Source organism: Adiantum capillus-veneris, chromosome 14 (genome assembly GCF_014529385.1).
Source record: "Adiantum capillus-veneris isolate H3 chromosome 14, ASM1452938v2, whole genome shotgun sequence".
Classification (NCBI taxonomy): domain Eukaryota; kingdom Viridiplantae; phylum Streptophyta; class Polypodiopsida; order Polypodiales; family Pteridaceae; genus Adiantum; species Adiantum capillus-veneris.
The window spans coordinates 128,697,249-128,722,210 of record NC_140944.1 but is presented as its reverse complement, the minus strand read 5'-3'; the positions used below and the strand labels follow the sequence as shown (position 1 = coordinate 128,722,210).

At 43.6% G+C, this 24,962-nt stretch overlaps 1 protein-coding gene across 2 annotated transcripts in view; it reads right to left on the bottom strand.

The window, feature by feature from the left end:
- LOC147443109 (MLO-like protein 10) overlaps positions 1-24,962 on the bottom strand; it is a 73,903-nt gene that overhangs the window by 17,172 nt on the left and 31,769 nt on the right. For both annotated transcript variants that reach the window (XM_086529035.1, XM_086529034.1), the window contains exons 4-5: positions 8,994-9,110; positions 8,849-8,909 (exon numbers count right to left, since the gene is read on the bottom strand). In XM_086529035.1, coding sequence (XP_086385161.1) covers positions 8,849-8,909; positions 8,994-9,110 — 178 coding nt within the window. The remainder of the gene's footprint in view (positions 1-8,848; positions 8,910-8,993; positions 9,111-24,962) is intronic.

The window sequence follows — 24,962 nt, the reverse complement described above, 5'->3', positions numbered from 1 at the left end:
CTACAGCAGTTGGGAGATGGCTTGTACATTGTGGTCTCTCGATAGCATGTGCAGCTTGCGACCATCCTGTGGAGAGTGAGCGCCACTATCTTTGGGATTTTCCTTTAGCACAGCAGGTTTGGCTTCATGTCCTTCGGCTCATGTCAGCTCTTTCCATAGCTCGATAGTATACTTGGGGGCCAGCTGCTTGGTCCACTCTCATGGGCCTGGCGCCTCAGTTTGAGATGTCCTCCACCAATAGGATGATTGTGTTGCAGGGGGTAGGCCTACACTCCAGCCTGCTACAGAGCTTACTCCACAGGAGTGGTGCAGTGAGAGAGAGGAGTGTTGAGAGCTCATTTACGGCCTGACACTCTGGTTCATCTGGCGGGTCCGCTGCTTTCGCATCTTCGAAGATCACCCTATACCACCAGCAGAGACTGTTTGAGATCTTTGGCTAGAGTTTTTTCAGACTCTCAAATGACAATTCGAGAGACACTAGGGCAGCTCCGACCGCATGCGGGAGCATAGAGAGGCTTTCCTTCGACTCTGGCGCCCTGGGCCTTTCTTCACCATGGTCGAGGGTGTGCTCAAATGGCACTACCGTCTACCTATGTGGCTTTTCCCTCCTTCCATCTCTTGATTTAGCCTCATTGTACATATGTTTTTTTTTCATTGGGAGAGTCTCCCCTTCATGATTGTTGTAGCCCTCTCTTGTAGAGGTGGTTGTAGCCCTATGGGCAGTTTCATTAACTAATAAAAGGATCTTTTTCTCAGGAAAAAAAAAGTTATGGAGTGGGGATCTGTAGTAGAGCTATGGATTGGAGAGGTGAGCTATGGAATGGAGAGTTATGGGATGGAGAATTGTAGCAGAACTACTGAGTGGAGAGGAGAGCTATGGGGGTGGAGATATGTGGGATGGAGAGCTCCATCAGAGCTATGGAGTGGAGAGGAGAGCTATGGAGTGGAGAGCTATGAGGGGGGGGGAAGCTGCAACAAAGTTATGGAGTGGAGAGATATGGAGTGGACCTGCAATAAGGAGAGGAAGGAGGAAGAGTGTGTGCTAAAACGTAGGAGAGAGGAGTGAGAGAGAGGGGAGTGATTTTGAAGAGAAATAAAAAAAGAGGGAAGTTTGACATTTTGCAGGTCTAGCAATGAGATTGTGAGAGAAAACATTGATTTTTGGGTATACATATAGGTTGGGGAGAAGTTTTGAGTAATAGCCTTAAAATAATCCTATGAGAATACCCTCATTCTATGGCCTTTGTCTCCTAAGTCACATACATTTTTTGTCTTAATCTCTTATAATTAGGGACTGGGGTTCATATTTTTCATAATGGTCCTACAAAGTCATGTGAAAGGCTCTACTAATGTGAGTGGTATGTATGATGCATATTTGTCTCTATATACAACATGCAGCATGGCTTTCTTCAATCCCCTTTCATGTAAGAAGCCGTTATGAACTTGCTATATTGTGCAATTAGTGAAGGGAGGAGGGGGTAGCTAAAAAACAATTACCCTCTGTCATGTGGGTGTCCCCTTAAGAAACATGCAATCAATGACTCATTTGGTATCCAAATGAGTGAGTAAATCAATGTGAGCAAGCAAGTCAACAAGCATGCAAGAAACGAGTGAGTAAGTGAGCCGAAATCAATCGAGCGAGCCATTGAGGTGATAATGATATATCAAATAATGACAGAATAGGCAAGCAAGTGTATGAGTGCATTAAAAATGAACAATTACATGAATGAGTGATTGAGTGGTGAGACATTGAGCGAGCCAACTAGGAGCAAACAAATAAGAGAGTGTTGTAATATGCTAATGAATGTGTGAATCATACAATAAAAGACAATAAATTAGTCGATGCGTAATGGATAGTGATTGTGATAGTTGATGTGGGTTGCACTGTTGATGTCTTAATAAAGAATCATGCTAACATGTCAATGTTTGGGTCATTGAACAAGCTAAGGAGTGTGAGTGTTGAGCACATGACCAATGCAAGCATGAGGACAAGCTTTTAAGAAAGTGAATGAGGGGAACGAGCAAGTGTTTGTGAGTATACCCTTGACACTAAGTAACACCCATATTAAATGCGGGGTGGAGTAATGGGATCGACGGTCCGGGTTGAGGGGCGGGATCTCGAGGCGCAGTAAACACGGCCGCAAAAAAAAGCAAGGCACAGTAAACTCAGCCAGCGAGAAAAATGAGGCGCGCTGCTGGGTTTTGAACCGGTGGCCTTGCAGTCCAGGTTGAGGATCACATAGGCTAACCACCTCACCCACGCACGCATCATGTATGCCTAGTCATTTTTATGGCCTTATATTGTGAGGTATTATGCATTTCCCAGGTTGTCCAGGTTTAGTGCCCGTCTAGGTTTAGTTTTTTATTTGATTGTTGCGGCTACGATCTCCTCTGCTTTCGCGGGTAAGCTTCTCCGCCTGTGATCCCATTGCCTCCCCCTCTTAAATATGGGTGTTACTTAGTCGTGAGGTGAGTACATCGTTTGAGTTAATCCCTAGGTGAGATTGAACATGTAAGCAAGCACAAGACCCTTTACAAACAAGTGAAAATTTTATTCGCCACTAGGTCAGTGTATGAATGAATGCAGGCTTTTAAGGGGGCCTTGCACTCCCGCGTCACTTGTTGGGCAAAGCCGTGCTCAATGTGGTACGAACAAGTAGTGTTGAGCCGCCGTGAGGGATTTTCCTAGTAGGCATGGAACCTGTCGGGGGAATGGACCCCGATGGGGTGGGGTCGGGGACTCAAGACGGCAGGGGGTCATCCGATCCTGGTAGATGGGGGATAACTTTTGTATCCTCGGTGGAGGGGAGGAAAAGGGCGAGTGATTCGGATGCAAACACCTCCAGTTCGGAGAATCTTTTAAAGCCCTCAGTCTTTGGCACTAGGTCAATATCAAAAGATATCCTACACGGGGCGATTAGAACAAGATGGAAGATGGCTATGTGTTCCAGGCATAATTCAATTCGAAAGCCACAATTTGAAGCCTTGAGATATGTTGTGCACGCTCACTTGTGTTGTATTTCATAAACCAATGTAGGACATCCCAAGGTTTATGGGAGTGGACGACAACGGCAACCAGTAGCAAGAATGTGATCTGTCAATTTACTACAGTTGGGAAAGGCTTCTGTGCAGCATGAGTTTTGTCCGAACAACGAAGTCATGAACTTTTGCCCGATGTGGGTCACGCTCAAGGGATTTCCTATTTGGCTTCAAAGTCATATTAACTCTATTGCTTCCTTGCTGGGCAGGGTGCTATTCACCCCAGAGTTGGAACGAATAAGGTCAAGGCTGGACATTAAGGTATGTATCTTATGGAATATGAGTAACCCTAAGTATATGGGTTTGAACATGGGGAGTTTTGGAGCATACCGATAGGAATTAGCGTTTGCTTTCTTTCCAAATGCTTGCTATAAGTGCTGCAGAATTGGGCACTATGCTAGGGATTTCCTCGAGGTGGTAGCTATCCCTATTTCAAAGATCATGACAACTTGGAGGCAAGTCACAAGGGAGGTCAAGCATGCCACAGACAGTGCAAGAATGGAAGTAGAGACCAAGAAATAGGATGGGACGTGAGGGGTGGCAGATAAAGAGAAGGATAACACTGCAATGGAGGTGCAAGTGGAACCAACTGTGCCAATTGGACCTCCTGGTGAGAAAAGTAAAGAGACTCAGAGCCCAGTTGAGGAGATGCATGATAAACCTGAGCCAATTGGTAACACTGACTCACTGTCGCAGATGTCTAGTGAATCAGGCTAGCCTGAGCTGAATATGAGCTTGGCGGTTGGCGGAACCAGATGGGAGCATTTTGGTGAGGACCGGACAAACGTGAGGCGAGATCTCAGATCTTAGACTACCATCGTGTGCAGCCCCTCTCGGGCTTGGGGAGTCTCTGCTCAAATGAAGATCTGTAAGGTAACAGAGCAGGTCGAATCTACAGAGTAGAAGGCGGGATGAGCTTAAAGCAAAGAGGGATTTACAGAGAATCAATCAAAAGAGAAAATTGTTGCACAATCCAGATTGGGCTTAGTGTGCTTCATTGGGCACATCAAGCGGAGATCAGCAGCTCGGGGAAGCAGATGAACTGGCATCAACCGAAAGCAAAATCAAAAGCTCATAATCAAGGAATTGTGAGCATTACACTACAAGTTTTGGATCGTTTCACAGCTGCGAAAACGAGCGGGAAAAACGCGATTCACGCCCACGTTGTGAGAAAACGACTTTTTTTATACGCCCAAGCGTGAAAAAACCAAAGCTGAAAAGCTACTTTTCTATTGGAAAAAAAAATTCTCACTCTTGGAACAGTCACGCCGCTGTGACTGTTCCAAAATTGAATGAAAAATTTCACATTTGCTATAAAAAAGTTTGCTTTTCCCATGAGAATCTTATTTTTATTATTGTGAAAGTTTTACACGTGGCCCAAAATTCTTGGATGAACTGTGAAAATGGGTGGAAAAAAGGCCCTTTTTCTCAACTTGTGAAAAGATCGAAAACTTGTAGTGTTAGAGCTCACTGACTGTTGAAAATTTAACAAAAAGAGCCTAGCTTAGGCAGCAAGGCAAACCACATCGAACCATTGAAGATAGTGCAGTGGTGGCAACTCGGAAATTTTTAGCAGGTCAAACAAGGAAGGAGTTGAAAGCATTGGCAAGATTTGCACGTCTGAGAGAAAACCGTGAGCACTTGTGTAGCGCTGCGAGGAGTACCCGATGGGAGAATCTGTGTGAAAAAGATCCACACGCACACAGGCCTCAGTTCACAAATTGATAGGAAGTTGTACAGCCTTAAGGAAAAATTAAACTTTTTCTTAATTTCTCCTAAAGTGTGTGTACACACATTCGGTAGCAAGTGACAGAACAAAGACTCGCCTTTTGAAGATTCCCTTTGGGAGCTCATCATCGACACGAGAGCAGCGAGAGAGAGCACTTTAGGCTCTCATCTAGCGGCCGTGGAACAGCACCTGCGACTACGGGTTTGGCGACAACTCCTTCTCAGTGATTCCGCATTCTCAACTTCTCTCCTCTGGCGGCCGTGAAATAGCACCTGTGGCTACGGGTTTGGTGACAACTCCTCATGGCGATTCCGCATTCTCGACTTTTGGTTCTCCTCTGCGACACGACATCGACAGCTACGGCATTGGCGAGTGCTTTTGTCCGACGATGGAAGGTGGCATTGACCACTTTCTTGGCCTCAAGCAAGAGCGGTTGGGATCTCCGACATAGCCTCGCCATTGGCTTTCTTCCCTTCACCATTCCAAAGCAGATTTTCTCTAACTGCCATCCCTAGTCACCCCCGGTTTTTCGACCTTCACACAGTAGGAGATTGACGAGTGAGAGCAGCATCAGCTCTCCTCTATCCCCCATCCAAAGTGGCCCGGCTTTGAGGTAGTCTCCACAAAGTTTTGACTTCGACGGTACTCCCATTTTCCAGCTTCAATGGCACACACCAACGCATAGCGGCTCTGACAAACCATTTCAGAGCAATTTTTCCTGTGAGCGCAGCTCTCGAACGAGGATTTCAACCACATGCAGCTAGTTGATTGTGCTTTGTGTTTGGTTTTCGATCGACATGTTTTTCGACTAATGAGGTAATGCACCAAATTTCCAATGTTTTGCTCACGGGTTGCACTTTCTTGCAGTGCAGACTGTGTATGATTGTGTGGGACATTCCAGAGAGTGGTTTTAGCACGTTGTTTTGTACAGTTTATGCTATGTATGCATTTGTGGATACAGCTTGAGTTAGAGACAGTTTGCAGATAGTAGGTTCACAGGTTTATAGCGTTTTTGGATAGGTATAGGTCCATAGAGCCACTCGTTTAGGAACGAGTCAGTTTGCCAGGGTTTTGGTAGTGCATGTACACCATTTGTGGATCTGTTTACTGAGACACTGCGTATATGTCTATGCTTTATGCTGTATTGGTGAGATTTTTTGAGTTTTCACTCAGCTTTCAAGGGAAACTCTATCGGATTTTTCCCAGATTCTCGCCATGTTTCATGCATATCCACAATTTTACTCTATGATGGTGTAGTGGTTGAGTTTGGCTCCCACTTTTGACAGGTTTTGTCAGCCTTGTACCCACTCTCGTAGGAGTGAGGATTGCATATGCTCGCTTGGCTACAGACTTTGCCAGTCATAGTGCATGTATACCATTTGTGATATGTTTATTGAGACACAGAGTGTCCGTCTATGCTTTATGAAGTACTGATGAGATTTTTTGAGTTTTTACCCAACTTTCAGGGAAAACTCTACTGGAGTTTTCCCAGATTCTTGCCATGTTTCATGCGTATCTATAGTTTTACTCTGATGGCTTAGTGGTCGATTTTGACTCGTACTTTTGACAGGTTTTGTCAGCCTTGTACCCACTTTCGCAGGAGTGAGGAATGCATATGCCCGTGTGGCTACATACTTTGTCAGTCTCATAGGTTTCACAAATTTTAACACGCAGTTTCTCTTGTGGGATGCATTTTGAGCTAGTTTGCTCACTACTTGCGTATATGGTTATGCGCTTTACTCTTGGTTCAGTTGTTTGTCCCAGATTGTATGCTTGTAGAGATACCATATTGTGAAGCTGGTTTCATGCATATGTGAGCATCGATCTTGCGAGTTATCTTCCACTTTGGATTTCTCCGAGGTTTTCTCGCCATAGTTTCTTGACACTCACTTATGGTTGCAGGCATGTGTGAAATTTTAGAGTCTATAGTGATGACTCGTGAGAGACGATGGTCTCATTCTAGCAAATATATGCGATATTGGTATTGTGGTCACGCAGGACAAATTAGGCACCGTTGTTTCAGACATATAAGACAGCAACGGAGATGTATGCGAGATGGAGATGAGGTTTTGACACGTGCTAGAGAGGTGGCTTCATACGCTAGTGAAGGTGTAGGCATTGTGATGTTACATTTTCTTTTAGCGTTCCTTGTGCTTACATGTCTTTGAGAGGTGACACTTCTCCATGTTGGTTGCTAGATGAGGATGCACTTTTCCACGTCACACCACATTGTGATTGGTTTAGCACCTTCTCTAGTGGGAGCTTTGGTTGTGTGCACTTTGTCGATGGTTCGGTGTTTGATATTACAAATGTATGAGATGTTTTCTTGTCATTGCACAGTGGTGTAGCATATACGCTACGACATGTGCGCTATGTTCCTTAGCTAAGATAGAGCTTAATCTCAGTGAGACAGCTAGCAGATTGTGGGTGTCAGACACTACTTAGAGAGTAGTCTTTCCATATGCATTGTGGTTCATTAGTGATTGCCAAAGAAGCCCGCAATGGCTTGGTATATTCTATGCATGTATTTGATATTCGAGATGGCATAGTCTCAATATTGTTACTGGTATGCTCTGAGCGAGAGACAAGACGTGTCTCCTTTGCAGGTGAGCTCCACCATGCTCACAAGACAGAGTATTTAGCTATGTAAGACATTCTAGTAGACTCTAAAGAGATAGAGGTAGAGCAGCAGTGCTCTAGTGAGACATAGTCTGTGGTGTGAGAGTCTGTGCAGATAGAGGTAGAGCATGTCTGCTCCCTAGAGACACAGACAAAGATGAAACACATGGAGTTCTTTGATATTCTCATGCTAGAGCTGATGAGTTGGTGCCAAGTAGAACAATTTTTCCTATGGGTGAGAGGGACGCAGCTATCCTAGTGTGATCGATGACACATCCATATGTGATGAGCAGTCTTGATGATACAATACATGTAGATAGTGCAAGGTAGGCTAGGGCAACCATGTTTGTGCATATTTTGTCAACGTTCCAGTATTTCATGTAAGACCTACTAGTGTCGAGGCCCGACCTAGCAGCTGCAGTGGGAGCATTTGCAGCAAGGACACTATCATGATGCATAGTGGAGTTTTGCAGACCATATAGAGCTATCTGTGGGATTTACATGCAGGCTCTAGCATGGGTGCACACGTTCATCTATCCCTAAAGTCGATATGGTTGCATGTAGATCAACTGAGCAAGCTAGTGAGCATAGGTTGAGAGAGTCTCTCATCTGTTTTCTTGTACATACTAGTAGTTTAGCTAGTAAGACCCACTTATCGGCATATCCACCTTTAAGTAGGAGATTGTTTAGATAAAGGCCTCTTCGCCTTGCCCAGCAGTCATCTATCCCTAAAGTCGATATGGTTGCATGTAGATAAACTGAGCAAGCTAGTGAGCATAGGTTGAGAGAGTCTCTCACCTATTTTCTTGTACATACTAGTAGTTTATCTAGTAAGACCCACTTATCGGCATATTCGCCTTTAAGTAGGAGATTGTTTAGATAAAGGCCTCTGTGCCTTGCCCGGCAGTCCATGCTATGGAGGCTCGTCCACTTAGCGTCACCTTATTCTTGTACATATACCAAGAACAAGGAGCTCCTCATTTATGAGGTTGACTCCACCCACACACCTTGCACTCCTTCTCCTCCTTCCCTTTCCCGCACGCATTCCGCGCTGCACTGCACTTTGTTGTGATAGAGCTTTCTTCTTGATGGCAATCCTAAGGTAGAGCTCGCTCCTTTGGTGGGTTACAATATCAGTGTGGCTCCCTTTGCCAGCTGATGTAAGGGTTGGTATTGTGATCTTTTTGACTTCGTGGGTTGTTGGCGGGTGCCATGGCTCGGTTGGTGCATGGCTTACTTACACTGGATATCCATGTCATGAGGCATAAAAAGGAAATGAAAGAAAAGAAAAGGGGGGGGGGAGATTTGCCTTGCCTTTTGAAACATACACGAGAGTCTCAAGTAGTATTTAGCTAGAATAATTTTTTCTTCAATACAAATAAATATAATTTTCTTTCAATACCTATATCGCAACATAGGAAAATGATAGACTGAAGAAAATATGTTTAAAACAATTCATACCAATGGAAGAGTCTTCCTTGTTTAAGACAGCTAGTCTTTCCCACGCATTCCAGAAGCTTACCTAAAACAAACACTGATTTAAAAGCTCCAAAATAAATGGTTAGGATCAAAATAAAGGATTAGGATGACATTGAAGAATACTTACCGACCACATGCCAAGAGCAACTATTAAAAGGGAATATAGGATGTGAACAAGCGCCAAGATAAAGATAAATATGTGGAGTTTATGGAAGCCAGCTGCAGGAATGAAAGGTGTGTGGCCCTACAAAAGCACCAAATAGTCAAACCAAGTAGAAAGACAAAAGACACATCTATATACAAAATCCTCAATACAATCTATACTGTCTTTTTCTTTTTTGCAGAAAACAATAACATTAAGCCCATGCACAAATTGTAGACAAGTTCGGCTTTACTATCATCTAACAAACATGAACATAGACCATTCGAAAAAAAAATTAAATTTGAAAGACACCATTGGGTATCGAACTTGGGTCCTTACACACCCACACATCCACAACCACTAGAAAAGTTTTTAAATGCTTATAATTAATTTAAAATCCAAAAGATTATCCTTAAAATGGCTACTAGTGGATTTCTTGTTGCTTAATTTTTTTTTTTAAGTGTTTAGCTGAGCTTGTATTGCATTAAACACAAAACTTTACAACCAGCACTGGCATATTCTTTACAGAGGGTTCTCCAAAAAATAATACATCAAAGGGAACGCATCTTCGCGACTACGCTTACATGCGAAGCTTGCAGTTTTAGTTGTTTTCACAAAGGAGTTTCCACTAGCATGTTTCCATAACATAATTTGTGTCATGAGGAACACACTTCTTTTGAAAAAGTATCTCATTTTTTGAATGCCAAATTGCTCTCAATACAGTAGCTCTTACTATGCAAATTTTCGTCGGAAGATCCATATTGTCAATGTGTTTGGACCCCATAGCTAGGTCATGTCTAAAGAAGGGGGCTCCCAAATGTGTGTACGCCCACTAAGATTGTCCCCGTGAAGACTCTGATTTTTGAACATCCCTAGCAAGTGCATGAGGCATTCATTCAAGTGTTTGCATCTGACACAGATATCTTCGGCTAGACCTCTTACTTTGGCCGTGTCCTTGGTTGGGATGAAACCAAAGAGTAATCTCCAAAGGAAAATTTTATCTCTCTCTTCGCATTTGGCCTTCCAGATGTTTCCAACTATTTGAGTTTATTTGCTTGCAACCCACTTTTTAGACCAAATTCTCTTGAGGTGATCTATCCATACCCCTATAGAGAAGATCTTTCCATAAAAAATTTGGTCTTGGGTGACCAAATTGCCTTTCTCAATTCCATTTCCAAGCTTCCTAATCAAGCAGTGTGGAGCAGGGAGGAAGGTTAGGTTTGAGATTTTTTCAAGTAGTCTTCCGATGAGGATTTTCTCCTAGGTTTGAGAGATTGCTGCATAACTTTAGATGCTTAAAATAAATACAATCTCCTTTTTTATAATCCCAAATAGTAGAATCCAATGTGACAAGGCCCTTGTTGTTGAGATTCCTTACTATTTCAATCCAATGGTTATTAAGAGCCAAGCCTTCCACTATGGGACCCTACGAAGATGAGTGTCTAGCCGTACCTTTCCAGTACCTTATCTCTTTCTTCCACTTGAGTGCATCTGCAACTTTACAACCTACAAGGGAAGGACTCGCGTAGACTTGCAACAAGCATTCTATACAACCAAGCCAACAAGTCATAATAAAATTGGCATGCAGTTTATATCATTAAAAGTAATAGAGACTTAAAATTCAAAGTATAACCAAGAAATCAAAAGCAATGATACATGCTTAAATATAAAATTTACATTTCAAGATATAATGTCCAATTAGTACCAAAATATAAAATATACACATGTAAAATTGATGTGTAGATCAAGTACTCTCTCTCTCTCTCTCTCTCTCTCTCTCTCTCTCTCTCTCTCTCTCTCTCTCTATATATATATATATATATATATATATATATATATATATATATATATATATATATATATATATATCATGGGAGGCCTTATGAGAAACTAGTATATGCCTCACGCGTTGTTGCAGTCAAAGGAACATCGCTCCTATTCGCATAGGGTTCTCTTCTCTTCCAAGTGGAACACTATCAACTCTTTTCCTATGTATATAGTCTATTGCATTTCTAAAAGTAATTTATGACACAACCTCTTGACAGATTCTAACAAACATGAGTATATGTAAGATTTTGCAAAGTATTCTTTTTATACCAAGCTTGGGAACTTCTCATAGATATTATTTTTGTGAGGTGCTAGCCATAACTTAGGAGTTCTCTATTTCTATTGGGGTGGAGAGAGAGAGAGAGAGAGAGAGAGAGAGAGAGATTGCTCTTTTTAGGCTATCTTGGTTAGCAATGCTACCAAGATTGATTGTACACATCAAATAAGTTAGCATGGTATGAAGAGATGAAAACTAAGAGAAGACAATGTAATCATAAAACTTTGTCTAAAATTGGAGTGGGGTCTAGAATTGGTTTCAGCAACAATGGGAAGACAATTGGATTCAATGTATCTACTCCACTCTCTTACTTGCTTCTATCCTTGTGTCTTTCTTTTAGAAATACATGGTAGTAGTGCACATCATAACCTCATATATAGTAGGAAAACTTTGTCTAAAATTGGAGTGGGGTCTAGAATTGGTTTCAGCAACAATGGGAAGACAATTGGATTCAATGTATCTACTCCACTCTCTTACTTGCTTCTATCCTTGTGTCTTTCTTTTAGAAATACATGGTAGTAGTGCACATCATAACCTCATATATAGTAGGAAGGACGTCTTTCCCCTGGTCTACCCTATGGCTGGCAAATGTTCTACCAAGTCTCGAAGTACAAACTGGATAAATCAGCATTTATTTTTAAAGATGAAGGCCCATTACTTCTATACTATGTAATTGTAAAACTTCTCATGTTTAAGAGTGGAGTTATGAAAAGATTAGGGCTCATAGTTTCCAATGTACCACAAGAGCTTCAAGTTATACCAACCTTTTGGCTTAGCTCTTACTCTTAAATGTGAGGCCAAACATTGAGATAGTGTAGGAGGGCCTCTATTTGTATGCACATTATGTCACTTGAAAATTTGAGAGTATGGATCACCATTTGATCACATCAAACTTGCTTTTCTTACATTTTAGCCCGGATCATGGTCTACATTTATTTCTCTCCCAAAAACTTCATGCATTTAATTTGTCATTTGTCAACATTATATCCAAAGTCTTCAACCATGCTTTGTGTTGTATTTGGTTCCACAGGTCAATCTAACCTTTAAGGACAATGAATCTCTCAATCTCTCTCTCTCTCTCTCTCTCTCTCTCTCTCTCACACACACACACACACACACACACACACACACACACACACACACACACACACACACACACACATAAGAGAATAGATCCAGTGATGGTGAAGTTGATGATGAAGGTAGAGTTTGAGTGTGTTCTTGCCTCCTTGCAGCTCAACCCCCATCCGCATTGGCTTTCCTAGTATTCTCTTCAAAGTGTGGTGGCATTTGCAGCTCAACCCAACGTGGCACTCCATAGCTCGTATTCGCTACAACTCCCCCCCCGCCCCCCCCTTTTCCTTCCCCCCTACTGTTTTGGTCTGTCTTGCTCGTCTCTAATATATTCGCTCTTCACATAAGCAATTTATCAATGAAGAGAGTGTGCTTCTACGTGCTTCCATGTCCTACTTGATTATTGCTTCTTACTTCGGTTCTCCTCCTCATGAGCCCGGTAGTGCAGGCTTCCTCACAATATAGCATCAGTCTTTGCTAGTCCATTGGTGCCCACGAATCACAATCCGTCATAAAAAAGAAAAATCCCTTTTTGGTGTTACCTTGCCCACTGATCGCAATCCATTTTGTGGATTTTGTAATCGATCGCAATCTGTTGTTAGGCTTTTGTCACCGATGACAATCCATTGGCCTAAGGTTCCATTTGGAAATTTGGCTAAGGGTCGGGTCACACCAACCTCATGGACGTGGTCAGCTCACACAAACCGACCTATGTTGAAGCGGTAACGGGGACCCAAGGGGGGGCGGGTGACCCCACTACCAACATGGAAGGTAAGGGTTCGAAAAGAGCTCAACATGACAGTGATGTCCAGGGCAGTCTGTCAGGGTTGAGCAAAGAGAAATGGAAAGGACATAAGGAAAGATCAAAAAGAAATTGCTAGAGATCATGAGTGTACTATCCTTAAAATAAAAGAACTTTGGAGGAAGCTGAGGGGTCATCCCGGCCCCTGGATGCTGTTAAGGGAGATAGGGCATATCAAGCACTAAAAAAAACTCCAAAGTGTGAAAGTGGAGGATGCATTTATCATTGTTACCCCTCCAACCTTGACCAAGAGATAGCTTGTTGAGCTTGCTAAAACCATGCTAAGCCTCTGTGAAAAATGGGCCTTGGTGGACACGTGGGAGGTAGGGTCGTAGAGGAACATGCCAGGTTTCACATACACCAACCTACAGTATGATGGCATGGCATTTTGATTGCACCATTGCTATAGCTCTCACCAAGCCGATCGACTGTTCTCATGGATGGAATTGAAGATGGTAGTTTCACAATGTATATCATATCATCTACCATTGAGCGTATAATTTAGAGTATCTAAGGAGAATATCATTGCCCTAAGGGTCTAATAAGTTACTCTCAACAAGGGCCACCTCTTTAAGACCTGCTCTTCAAAAGCGTGACCCTCAAAGCCTTGAGAAAGCTTCGGAAAGATGTGGACTCAAGAAGTTCTAGGGCATGGTATATCTTTACCCAAAATATACAGAAAGCAATTAAAATTGCAGGCCTCAAAAGGAAGAAAAATCAAGAGGAATGGCTTAACCAGATCATAAATGAAGTTGAGATTCTAACCACCAAAAACAGGCAGGGCTCGAGTAAGAGGCGGAGCATAAAAGATGGTTGGAAGCTAAAGCAAAATTAACCACTCTCCGATTAGACGAGGTGAGGAAGGCCAGAATCCTATCCAAAGAAATCTTTCTTCTAACGTAGGAGGCCAACCGTGATCACTTCTTTAGGTCCCTTAAAGTCAAAAGAAGTTGGGGCTTGGTCCACTCACTCACCGATGTGGATGGAAATGATATTGAGAATCCTGTTGAGATGTCTCATTTAATGCTTAGCCACCTGCATAGGTCATCCTGAGTGATAGATGATGCCAGATCTTCTATTCTTAGGAGTGTCAAAATAACGATATCCCTCTCTAAAACAAACCTCCTAGAGAACGCTTTCCCTTACATGAACTCGTGCTGCAAGCTTTGGGTAAAAAGAGGTCCCCTGGTTGGGATGGGTTGGACTACTGAGTTCTTCAAGAAATTTTGGGATGATCTTAAGTATCCAATCATGATAATGGCTAAGCAATCCCTAGTTGAAGAAGTCATGGACTTAAGCATTAAAAAAGGCCTCATCAAGCCTATCCCCAAACAAGTCTATTGCTCCCAAGTAAAGCATCGCCGCCCCATAATGATGATGTTAATAGCCTATAAAAGTATCGCCAAAACTATAGTCCACAGGTTCTCCCTCCTCCTCGACAAAGTCCCTATGACAGGATAACATGGTCATTCATTGAAGATTTCATGTAGTCACTAGGTTGTGGGCCGCGAGTGCGTAATTTGGTTAGCACCCTCAATGTTGGTAGCCAATCGAAGATCCTTTTCAACAAGAGAATTGTGGGTGAAGGCCAAAAAATTGATAAAATAGGGATGCTCACTTGCCCCCCTAATGTTCGCCATTGAATCCCACTCTTTGGTTATATTACTTGAAGACAATGCTGCTAAAGGGGAGATTCAACGATTGGCTCTGCCTAATAACGAACAACTTTTGGCAAAGCTTTTTATGGATGACTCCCTACTTTTCCTTAAGGCTTGCCCTGAGGTTATCAAGAAGGCTTTGGAGATTGTGCAAACGTTTTCCTTGGCATCAGGATCAAAGTGTAGTATTGAGAAATCAAAATTTCTCTCTCTCTCTCCGAGAATGACTCGTTGGATCCATCTATATGGACCGGGGAGATAATGTCAAAAGGGAAGATATTCCAGCACTTGGAGCCCCTTTGGGGGTGGACGTTACCCACAAGCAAAGGTTCTTATGGGTTATGCATAAAGTAAGGATGCGAAGGTGGGAGTATGTGCTTCTCCCCTTTTTGAGCAGAGTGAAGATTATCAATTCCTTTATGCTCCCCTATATATCCTTCAATGGTCCGATGCTTAAGCTAGCTAAATACAATTGGAAAGAGTCCTGAAAATAAGTCAAGAGATTAGTATCAAAGAACAATACTAAGGATGAAACACCCTAGCAGTGGACCAAATGGGAGACAATTGAGAGACCTATGGAGCAAAGTGGGTTTGGGATTCTTAACCCTGGCGCTCATGCGTAGTCCCAATGTGCTAAGTTTGTGGTAACACTCGTAGAGAAAGGCTAGGCTTGGGATATTATGGCAAATAATATGATGGACAACTCCAAAGTATGCTCATAATGTGGCCAATGGAAAGAGCTTGAGGTGCACGACAAGTTGTTGGCCGATCAATGGGCCATCCTAAAACTTGGGGGTATGACAAGCGAGCTCACTCGGAAATGAGACAAAGCAACGGAGTCCTTGGAATGGGGAGAGTTGTCAAGGTACTTCGACGATTCTATAAACGGGAGATTGCTAGAAAGGTGAAAGACAATGGACTTTAGTGTTTGACCCACCTATGGGACACATGCAACCTAAACTAGAAAGAGACAAACCTTGTGGTTGCCCCGTTTCACATTAATGGCATGGAGACATTGTTGATTACTAGAGTTATGGAAAGTCTCGGTAGTCTATTAATGCCCTCAGTGCACCCAACTTTGAGTGGAAATCCTAGCGATGTCCATAGAGTAGCAACTTTCTCAAACCACACACCAAGGGCATTTACCTAGGTCTTATGCACAAGGTAGACTGGTCGGCCCCCCTCTCAACAAATAGTGGGGCAAGCAATGGTCAGAGACACGGTGGTTGGTGGCTACACGAACATATGGAACCCTCGGTTTCCTTTGGCAATGAAGATTTTTCTATGGAAGGTGCTATGGGGGGCCTTGCCAATAGGTGACAAGGTCGTAGCTCGAGGCATCACCTCCAACAGGTGTTTGGGCTACAGAATTACTAGGGAGAACCTACCACACTTATTATTGGAATGTTAAGGTGTCAGAGGCCTGGCTAGAAAGGTGTTAAAAATGATCCAAAGGACTTGGAAGATTGGGTTTTTCAAGAATGATCTGCTCCTTGGAGAGAAAGGGATGAAGAGCCAACCAATTCTGATGTAGTTAGATTTTGATTCTTCCACCATGTTTGGAAGGCCAGGAAAGGCCAAGTGTTTGCCAAAGATCTCTCGGGAGCCAACTCTTCAAAGACTATCCAAGATAGAAGGGAGACTATTTTTGGGATTGGAAAAGGCAAGACCTTTGACGAGTGGAACTGGGTAACTCTTACTGTCAGATCTATGACAATTTGATGGTTGTCGGTTTGGTGCTCGTTTTGATCATTTGTCTCCATTGGAACGTGGCCATGGCTAGGATTGGGCATGGTGCTGATGTAATTCTTTTTTCCTTTAATATAACCTCTCACACATTGTGAGAATTGCAAAAAAAAAAAACATACATTTATTCTATACAGAGTAGAAATTCTTTAATCTTTACATTGTCCAAAGGCTTTTTGTTTTCTACAATCTTTTTTTTTTTCCATACACACAATTGTGAGTTGAGATGATTTATATTAACCCAACAAGAATACAACAGCCCTCAAGCACAACATGTGCCTTGAGGGGGCTAGGGTTCCATCAGAGACTTGTACACAGAAAACCTACCAAATGTTTAACGCCTATCCTCTTGGGTGTTCTAAATGGCTCAAAGTATGCATCCACCCTTCATCTTTGTCTTCTACCCCTCTTCTTGCTCCTACCATGTGAATGAGCTCATTGCTTGATAGCACAATATCATCAAAGAGAGCTACCTCTAGTTTTCCCTCAAAGACATGAAAGTTCCTGGACTTCCATACTTGGTTCAGGTAGCAAAATCTAATCATTTGAGTGCATACCATACCGGCCTGGCGTTGGATACCTCACCCTCCCAAGATCAGGTCATTTGTAAAAAAGGTGATCTTCATACTGCACATAGATCCGGAGGCAATGCCAGAAAATTAGACAATCTGAAGGGCTCTTTGTAGCGTCTCTGGATCAGCTTTGAGGAAAAGCAAAGATTCATCTGTAACTAGCTTTTCCAGTAGTTGATTTCCTTCAGGCAGTGAAAGACCTTGAATTTCCCCTTTCGCCGCACTGTCCTCAAGCGCAATCACAAGCGGGTGAGAGCCGATAGCAAAAGGCAACGGGACCAGGGGGCAGCCTTGCTTGATCGAGCGCTTGACCTCAAACCCTCCCACTATCTTGTTGTTGAAGAGGATCTCATAGTAACTTCCATCCCCCAACGTTTGAACAATCACACACATTCTAGGTCCAAAGCCCAGAGCCTTCATGACTGCCTCAATTTAAGCCCATGAGATTCTATAATAAGCCTTATCTAGAAGTTGAAGAGGCTACATTCTTGCTTCGTGAAAGAAGCGTATTCGATACCAACCATGGCAGACAAGATGTTGCCATATATTGATCTACATTTTATGAATCCATTCTGGTGGGGTGTGATGATTTCATTCAAGGTTGGAGCCAAACTCAGAGCAATCACTTTAGCAATGATCTTGTACAAAATTTTCATTATAGAGATAGGCCGCCAGTGCTTCAACAAAGAGTAGCAAACCAACTTGGGGATAGGTTTGATCAACCCTCTTTTCAGGTTGGCATGCCCCTCGAGTAGAGCTATTGGGATTTTGATATTCTCACAGAACTCTAAGATAAATTTGACAGTTAGCCCATCCCACCCAGGGGACTTTTCCTTCCTCGTAGCCTGTAGGGCAGTCTAGCATTCATCGACATCGATAGGCCTGTCCAATGCTTTTGCTTCAGTAGGTAGTAGGTCACAATTGACCGTACTGGACACCTGAGCGCAGTCATCTGGTTGGCCAATAATTTGACTGAGATAGTTGCGTATGAGCTTGGCCATAGCATTCTAGTCTCTTACAACATTCCCCCTCTTGTTAGTAATTATAGTGATAGTGTCTCTTCTTCTTCTGACTTTGAGAGCTCTGAAGAAATAAGCCTGGTTTGAGGGAAAGCTCTTTGGCAAGTAGTCGCGTCTTGTTAATCTCCTCAACTTGCAGATTAGCCAAACTTGTTTTGCAATCCAACCATCTTTTGTGCTCTTCTTGAAGAATTCTTCCTTCTTGCTTTCTTTTGGCTAGTTCTTCCACCTCTTGCTTTAGCTCCCCCTGTTAGCATCCTCTCGAGCCTTTTTCACTTTGGACCCTGCTCTATTTATTTCGGATTGGATTCTATGCACCAGAGAGGGCCAGGCGCTAGGGTCAGCCGACTCCACATCTTGCCTTCATTTGTACAGGGCCGTCTTTGCTAACGACCTGAAGAGGGGATCCTTAAAGGGATGATTCCCTGATACTAAAATTTTATTCTTCCCCTCCATGGGACGTGCGTCTTTACTGGCCCTGGCTACATGTGTAGTTTAAGAGGAAAGCAATCCAACATGCTTTTGGAGGTATCGACCCTTAGTATCACAGATGAAGGAAGCCAGTCACCCTGATGGGAGACGTAAGATCTGTCTAATCGAGACGTCATGTTGGCCTATTGAAGGCTCATGTATGTCATGCCCAGAGAGCTACTCCATGGGCTTGCATTCCACAAATTGAGCAGCACCCATTTCTCACATAGTGCCTGCCATTTGGATTTTTCAGAGCTAGCCAGGATACTAGCCAATCCCATCTTGTCCTTGCGAGCTTCAACCATGTTGAAGTCTCCCATAATGCACCATCCACCTTCGGTAGGTTGTTCCCTGAGGTTCACCCAAATTTTAGCTCTCCCCTTAGCATCACATGGAGCATAGACGTTGATGATGGTGAGGGACTGGCCAGCCCACTTTATCCTTACCCCAAGGACTCTACCTGTGACATGATTGAGCACAACATGCGGGTCCAATTCCCTGTCAAAAATGGAGAGCACCCCACTAAACCACGAAGTGCCATCTCCGTAGAACACCAACTTCCTACCTACAACCTGCTTCCTAAAGCAAGAAGCATCAAGGTGGTGTTCCTGAATAATCCTATAGTTCGTAACTTCTTTTCTAACTTCCTCCCAGAAAAGAGTGCTTTTCTTCACAGATTTATGCCTTTCACATTCCAGGACTAAATATGTAAGTCTTCCATCAAGGGGATAGTGGGACAAACTCCTCCACATCTAAAGAACCCTGCATTGTCACCTCCCCCTACGATGTCTTCTTCTGCCCCATTTAACTGAGAGACGAACATCTTCGAGGTAAGAAAACCCTTCAGGTTCCCATCCTGAAGCACCTCAAAGACGTTGGCTAGATTAATGGGGGCTTCTTGATGATCCGGGGGATTCTCCATGCGGTGGAAGTTGCTCCGCGCCAATGTTTTCACTCGCTTGCACTTGATGACTAATACTTGCTGCCAGCCTTCGTCCATCAACCCAGGGGCTAGGGTCAAGATAATGTTTTGACGGGGCTTTATGGGAGGTTTGATACTAGGGAATGTTGTGAAATGTAAGCTTGGTGAGGCTTGGCTGTTGTTACCTCGTTCAATCGTCGAATGCTTAAGCGAGGTATCTTTATGGGTGGTCATCTTGTCAAACTCGAGCACCCCATTACTCTTATTGCTCTCATCATCCCCTTGCTTTGCAGCTTCCACATCCATGTTGGAAGTTGTTGCTTCTTTGAGTGCGATCGCTTGTGCCTGTACTATTTTGTCCTCTTTTCCCTCCCTAGGGACATTCAAGTGGCACTCTCTGGCAAAGTGAACAGACCCATTGCACTTGAAACATGCTCCAAAAAAAGTATCAAACCTAAGCGGGATCACTTTCAGGCATGCCCCTACATTGGTCACCATGCTTTCAGGAGGAGGTTTGCAAGTATCCCAACAAATGCAAACTTTATTTGCCGTTGTCCCTAACTTCCTGTGTGTAGGTACGATGAAAGGGATACCCAAGGTGCTAGCAAGGTCTCCAAGGTTGTCCCACAACAAGACTGGCAAGTTGACAAAATCCACCCACACTGGGTGCAGATCCTTGAAGGCTTCAGGCGATTCAAAGGCCGGGTTCCATGGTAATACGCACACTAGGGAGCAGTTGAGATACAACAGGCTTTTGCCTAGGATCTTGTTATCACCCCGGGATCATTGAACCTAATAGTGAAGAAACCCTTGGTCAGATATTAAATGTACTCAATCGTTCCGCCCTGGTTAATAACCGTCGAACTTGAGATCCATTTGATGAGCTCTATTTGTGATGGTATTCTGCCCATAAAGCCAAAAATTAAGGACGAACTGGCCACAGCCGCTTGCTGCTTTTTGATTAGTGCTCGCAGGACCAACACCGTGCATGCATTATCCACTTCCACCACCTGCGGTAGACTTTTTTTTAAGGCTTGGAAGGCCATCTCCCCAATTGTTGGGACCTGGTGAGCTTCACCACCCCTCGCACCTTCCGCACGTCTCTTGAGGTGACCCTCTTGTATACCCTTGTCGCTTCAGTTGCACCTTCCTTAGGTCCAGACTGCTGCCATGCCCAAATCCAAAAAAACAAATCCTTTTTGGAACCAAGAACCTAACGTGTTTCCTCCTTCATTTATCAGCCAAGCCAGTCACAAGTCTCAAGGAATTAATTACTACCTCAGGTTCCAGATTCTTGGGAATTTAGAAGCAAAAGTTGATGGCCGTCATCCTCCTTTAGAGCCCTGTTCCATCGCCTGCGTAGACCTCCCTCGCTTCCTTGGCACGAAACATGCTTGCCTAGCTCCACAGCCTTCATTGCCCAAAAATTCTCTTCTTCCTCTTCCAGCCCTGCGCAGACCTCCCTCGCTTCCTCCGCATGAAACATGCTCGCCTACCTACACAACCCTCATCGCCCAATACTCATTGTCTCTATATGTCCGCCTTCAACCTCGCAAACACCTGATCAGGCAGTGAGGCAAAGGACAGACAAAGACATAGTTTTTCGTGTTGATCTTCTTCTGTCCTACAACCGCACGTTTTACTGCGCCCCTCAACTCCATATCACCTACCACATCGCATGTGTGCATATGTCACGAAGCAGACAACAACGAGCTTTTATATCAACAATGGGCTCGTGCACCAGCAAAACTCGGTCAGATCACCACCTCCCTTGCCTTCGTTGCTACATCCACAATGACTTCCAACTTTCACAACGAAACAAAGCAGGAGCCGTCTGTCGTGATGCGGATAGGATTCAGACCCACCCCGGTCGCGGTGCCCTCGCAAAGGCTTCTCCCTTTTCCACCATCTCTCTCTCTCTCTCTCTCTCTCTCTCTCTCTCTCTCACACACACACACACACAGTGCCATTTGACACACGACATCACTTAATTAGTGATGCCCATTGCCTACGACCATGAAAAGGTAGTGACTCGCGAGTGTATAAGTTCCTGACAAGGGATGATCGCCAACCCCTCCTGCACTGGCGCAGTTAGTCTCTCCATGAAGGTGCCCTCCTGCTTTGATTGGCGGCCCTTTGCAATTCGCATATGTACAAGTCCACATTGCCCTCAAAAATATCTCTCTCTACCGCTGCCCACCCGTTTCGAGGAAAACGTGTCTTAGGCTGGGTTCACAAGCTGCGGTGGAAGAAGACGAAGTGCTGCAGCTTCGACCGGGTGCCACATTCACACGATGCGGCAGGAGAGGATCGTGTCAGGCCGAGTCACTGGCTTTTCAAAATTTCTAATTGGACATGCTCGGGTGTAGCGCCTACGTGGCCCAATATATTCCTTCACAAGTTGCGGTGGAAGAAGATGAAGTGCTTCAGCTTCCGTCGGGTGCCACATTCACACGATGCGGCAGGAGAGGATCGTGTCAGGCCGAGTCACTGGCTTTTCAAAATTTCTAATTGGACATGCTCGGGTGCAGCGCCTACGTGGCCCAATATATTCCTTCTTCCGGGTGGAAGTATTTTATTTTCGGGGGGGGGGGGGGGGGGGGGGGGGGGGGGCTCGCCTATTTTCTGATGGGCCCGGAAGATAGCTCACTTTTCGCACGCCAACCAGCTGCTGCCACACAGACCGGACGCCCCTTTTGTATGTTCTTCCGCCGGCCTTTGTGAACCCAGCCTTAGCTTAATATCGTGCCGTTTTCAATTCCGGTTGAAGGCAAGAAGAGTAGGAGAAATTCCGCCCCAAAACGGGGAAAAATAGTGTAAAATCCCCAAAAAGAACCTGATTTTCTAAAATTTCCTCTTGATAAAATTCATCTCCAATGCCTACATTTTGATAGACAATCAGCCTTCTCATGAGAAGCTCTTTATCTCTGGAGATATTTAATCTCACAACCAAAGGTATTTTTGGAATTATGGAAAATTTGAAGGGCAAAATATGGAGGGTATAATGGGAAATTTTTTAATTTGATGGGTATTTTGGGAATTTCCATAAATTAGAGGGGTATTTTGGTAAACTTTTCTTAAATCAAGGAAAGGAAATTTTATGTTTGAAAAAATGATTTTTCCCAAACACTGTTGCCACTCACTTTACTCTTGAACTTCATCACAAAAACCCACCACGTGTCCCTTGACTTCCATTTTCCCCCTCATTCATTTCAAATAAAAAAAAGGATCTTTCTCGATTCCCCTTAAAAGACCCCAAAACAAAAAGTTGGCCGGACCTACTAGTATCATTCTTAACATTGTTGGTCTTCCATCATCTACGCAAATGACAAATGATATTCAATCGAAATATCAAATGGTGCATTGTTTAGATAAAGTTCCACTAAACGGTACCATGTAGACATTATTCTTCTGTAATGGAGAATAAATGAGGATTTAAGTAGAGAAGACTTTGGGGTGGGGAGAACCACTTCTTGAAGCCTCATACCAAAGAAGTGTTCCACACACTTATGTCGTTGATGGATTGGTTCTTTCCATTGAACAAATAGTGGGACATGAATTGGCTAAAGTCAAGATGGGAGGAAGTCACCAAGAACATATGGTGCCCACATTGGCCACTCGATATGAAGGTCTTTCTCTTGAAGGTATTGTGAGAGGCCTTGCTGACTGGGGTGAAGGCTATAGCTAGGGGTAGCAAATACCTCTCCCATATGTTCAAGGAATGTCGTGCGATCAGAGGCCTTGTGAGTAAGATATGCAAATGGGTGCAAAGGACCTGGAAGATAGGATTCTATGAGAACAATTTGTTCTTGGGAGAGAAGGCTCTTAAAAGCTAGGAGCTACTTATTGTAACACAAATCGTAAGATTATGCTACTTCAAATAGGTATAGAAGGCTAGGCCGAACGGTCTTATATTCGACAACACCATATAAACAGCCAGGTTCATAGAGATAATACAAGAAAGCAGGGGGCGTCCTAGCCTTTGCAAAACGTAAGAACTCTGATGAATGGAACAGGTTAATTGGCACCACAATAACTGATTCTCATAGTTAAGGACACTATGTTGGCCGCGTGGTGGCTCCCCTTTTAGCCGATGTACTTAGAGATGTCATGGCTCGGCACAAGCATGGCAAGAATTTGTAATTTTTTGTGGTTATCAATATAATTTACTCACCATTGTGAGTTTTCGCAAAAATAAAGAGGATCTAAGAAATGGATTTCGAAAAGTTATAAAGCCAAATAGGTGTGTCAAACATTTTTTGAACACGAATCTTGGCAGATACTTGGAGGATTAAAAGGGAAAAGTGGGGGGTGGGGGGGGGGGGGGGGGGGGCTAGGCAGATGCAGCCCAGGTGACCACGTAGGGTGGCCGCAAGAGAGATGCCCTCTTTTTTTTATGGAAGGAGAGTGAGGGACCAAGACATGTGGGGGGTAAGTGGTAGGAAGTTGTGCCAGCAGGTGGTGTGCAGATCACTAGGTGCGAGCTCCATGTATCGAAGCTGAGAGAAGAGAGAACAATGCAAAATGGAGGCGTATCCAGGTGGAGCATGGAGAGACGGGTAGGTGGACAATGGGTGGCGCGTAGGGACAACACCAATGCATATCCACAGGGAGAGTAGGGGGCAGACGACAACACGCGATGGGTTTCTTTTAAAAGTGGACGCGTAGTGTGTGCATCAATGAGGGCCTCACGTTGGACCGGAGTAGCTCAGAAAACTCTCTCGTGGTCTAAGGTACCGAGGTCGATCTCTGTTGATGCAAGGGGAGTTTGGTGCCAATTGATCAACTTATGCGTAAAGTGACATCTATGAAGATTCCATGAAATAGAAATGAGTGAAGCCAGGGCTCGGGAAACATATTTTTTTGGACCCGGCTTTGGAACCTTTTCACACGCATATGAATAGGCTAACTCTAAATTTGAGAGGGATAATCACACTAAAAATCTCATATTAACTAAAAAAATCCATAATTTGAACCGGTTTGAGAACCTTCTTGCCCAAACTTGCAGAGCCGACCATTTTTCATTATGAACAGGCTTTGGATAAAGCGAACCTATAATTTCCCGAGCCCTGAGTGAAGCTAGTAGCTCCGTAGCTACTAGAGGTAGAGCAAGACAAAACTTCCACTCTTTAACTCCTCCATAAGAGTTTCTAATACGACAAAAAAAAGCAACATATACTGAAAGAGTAAATCAGTTAAAAGGACCAAAAAAAACCTTCCATAAGAGTTTCTAATATGACAAAAAACAAACATGACATAGTGAAAGAGTAAACCAGTTAAAAGCTAGGACCGAAAAAGCTTTGCTAAAGGAGGGCTGCTAATGAAGGATAGCAAAGGCCAAGTGTAAATTGGCTGTGATTCCTTCCATGAGATTTGGCCAATGAAAGTCCCGACGACGAAAGTTAACCAGTGGGAAAATGAAGCAATAAAATTAAGGGAAAATTACCAAAATACCCCTCTAATTTGAGGAAATTCCCAAAATACCCCTCAAATTTCAAAAATTCCCAAAATACCCCCGATTTTTTGTCATAAATTCCCAAAATGCCCTTCAAATTTTAAAAAATTCCCAAAATACCCCTAGTTGTG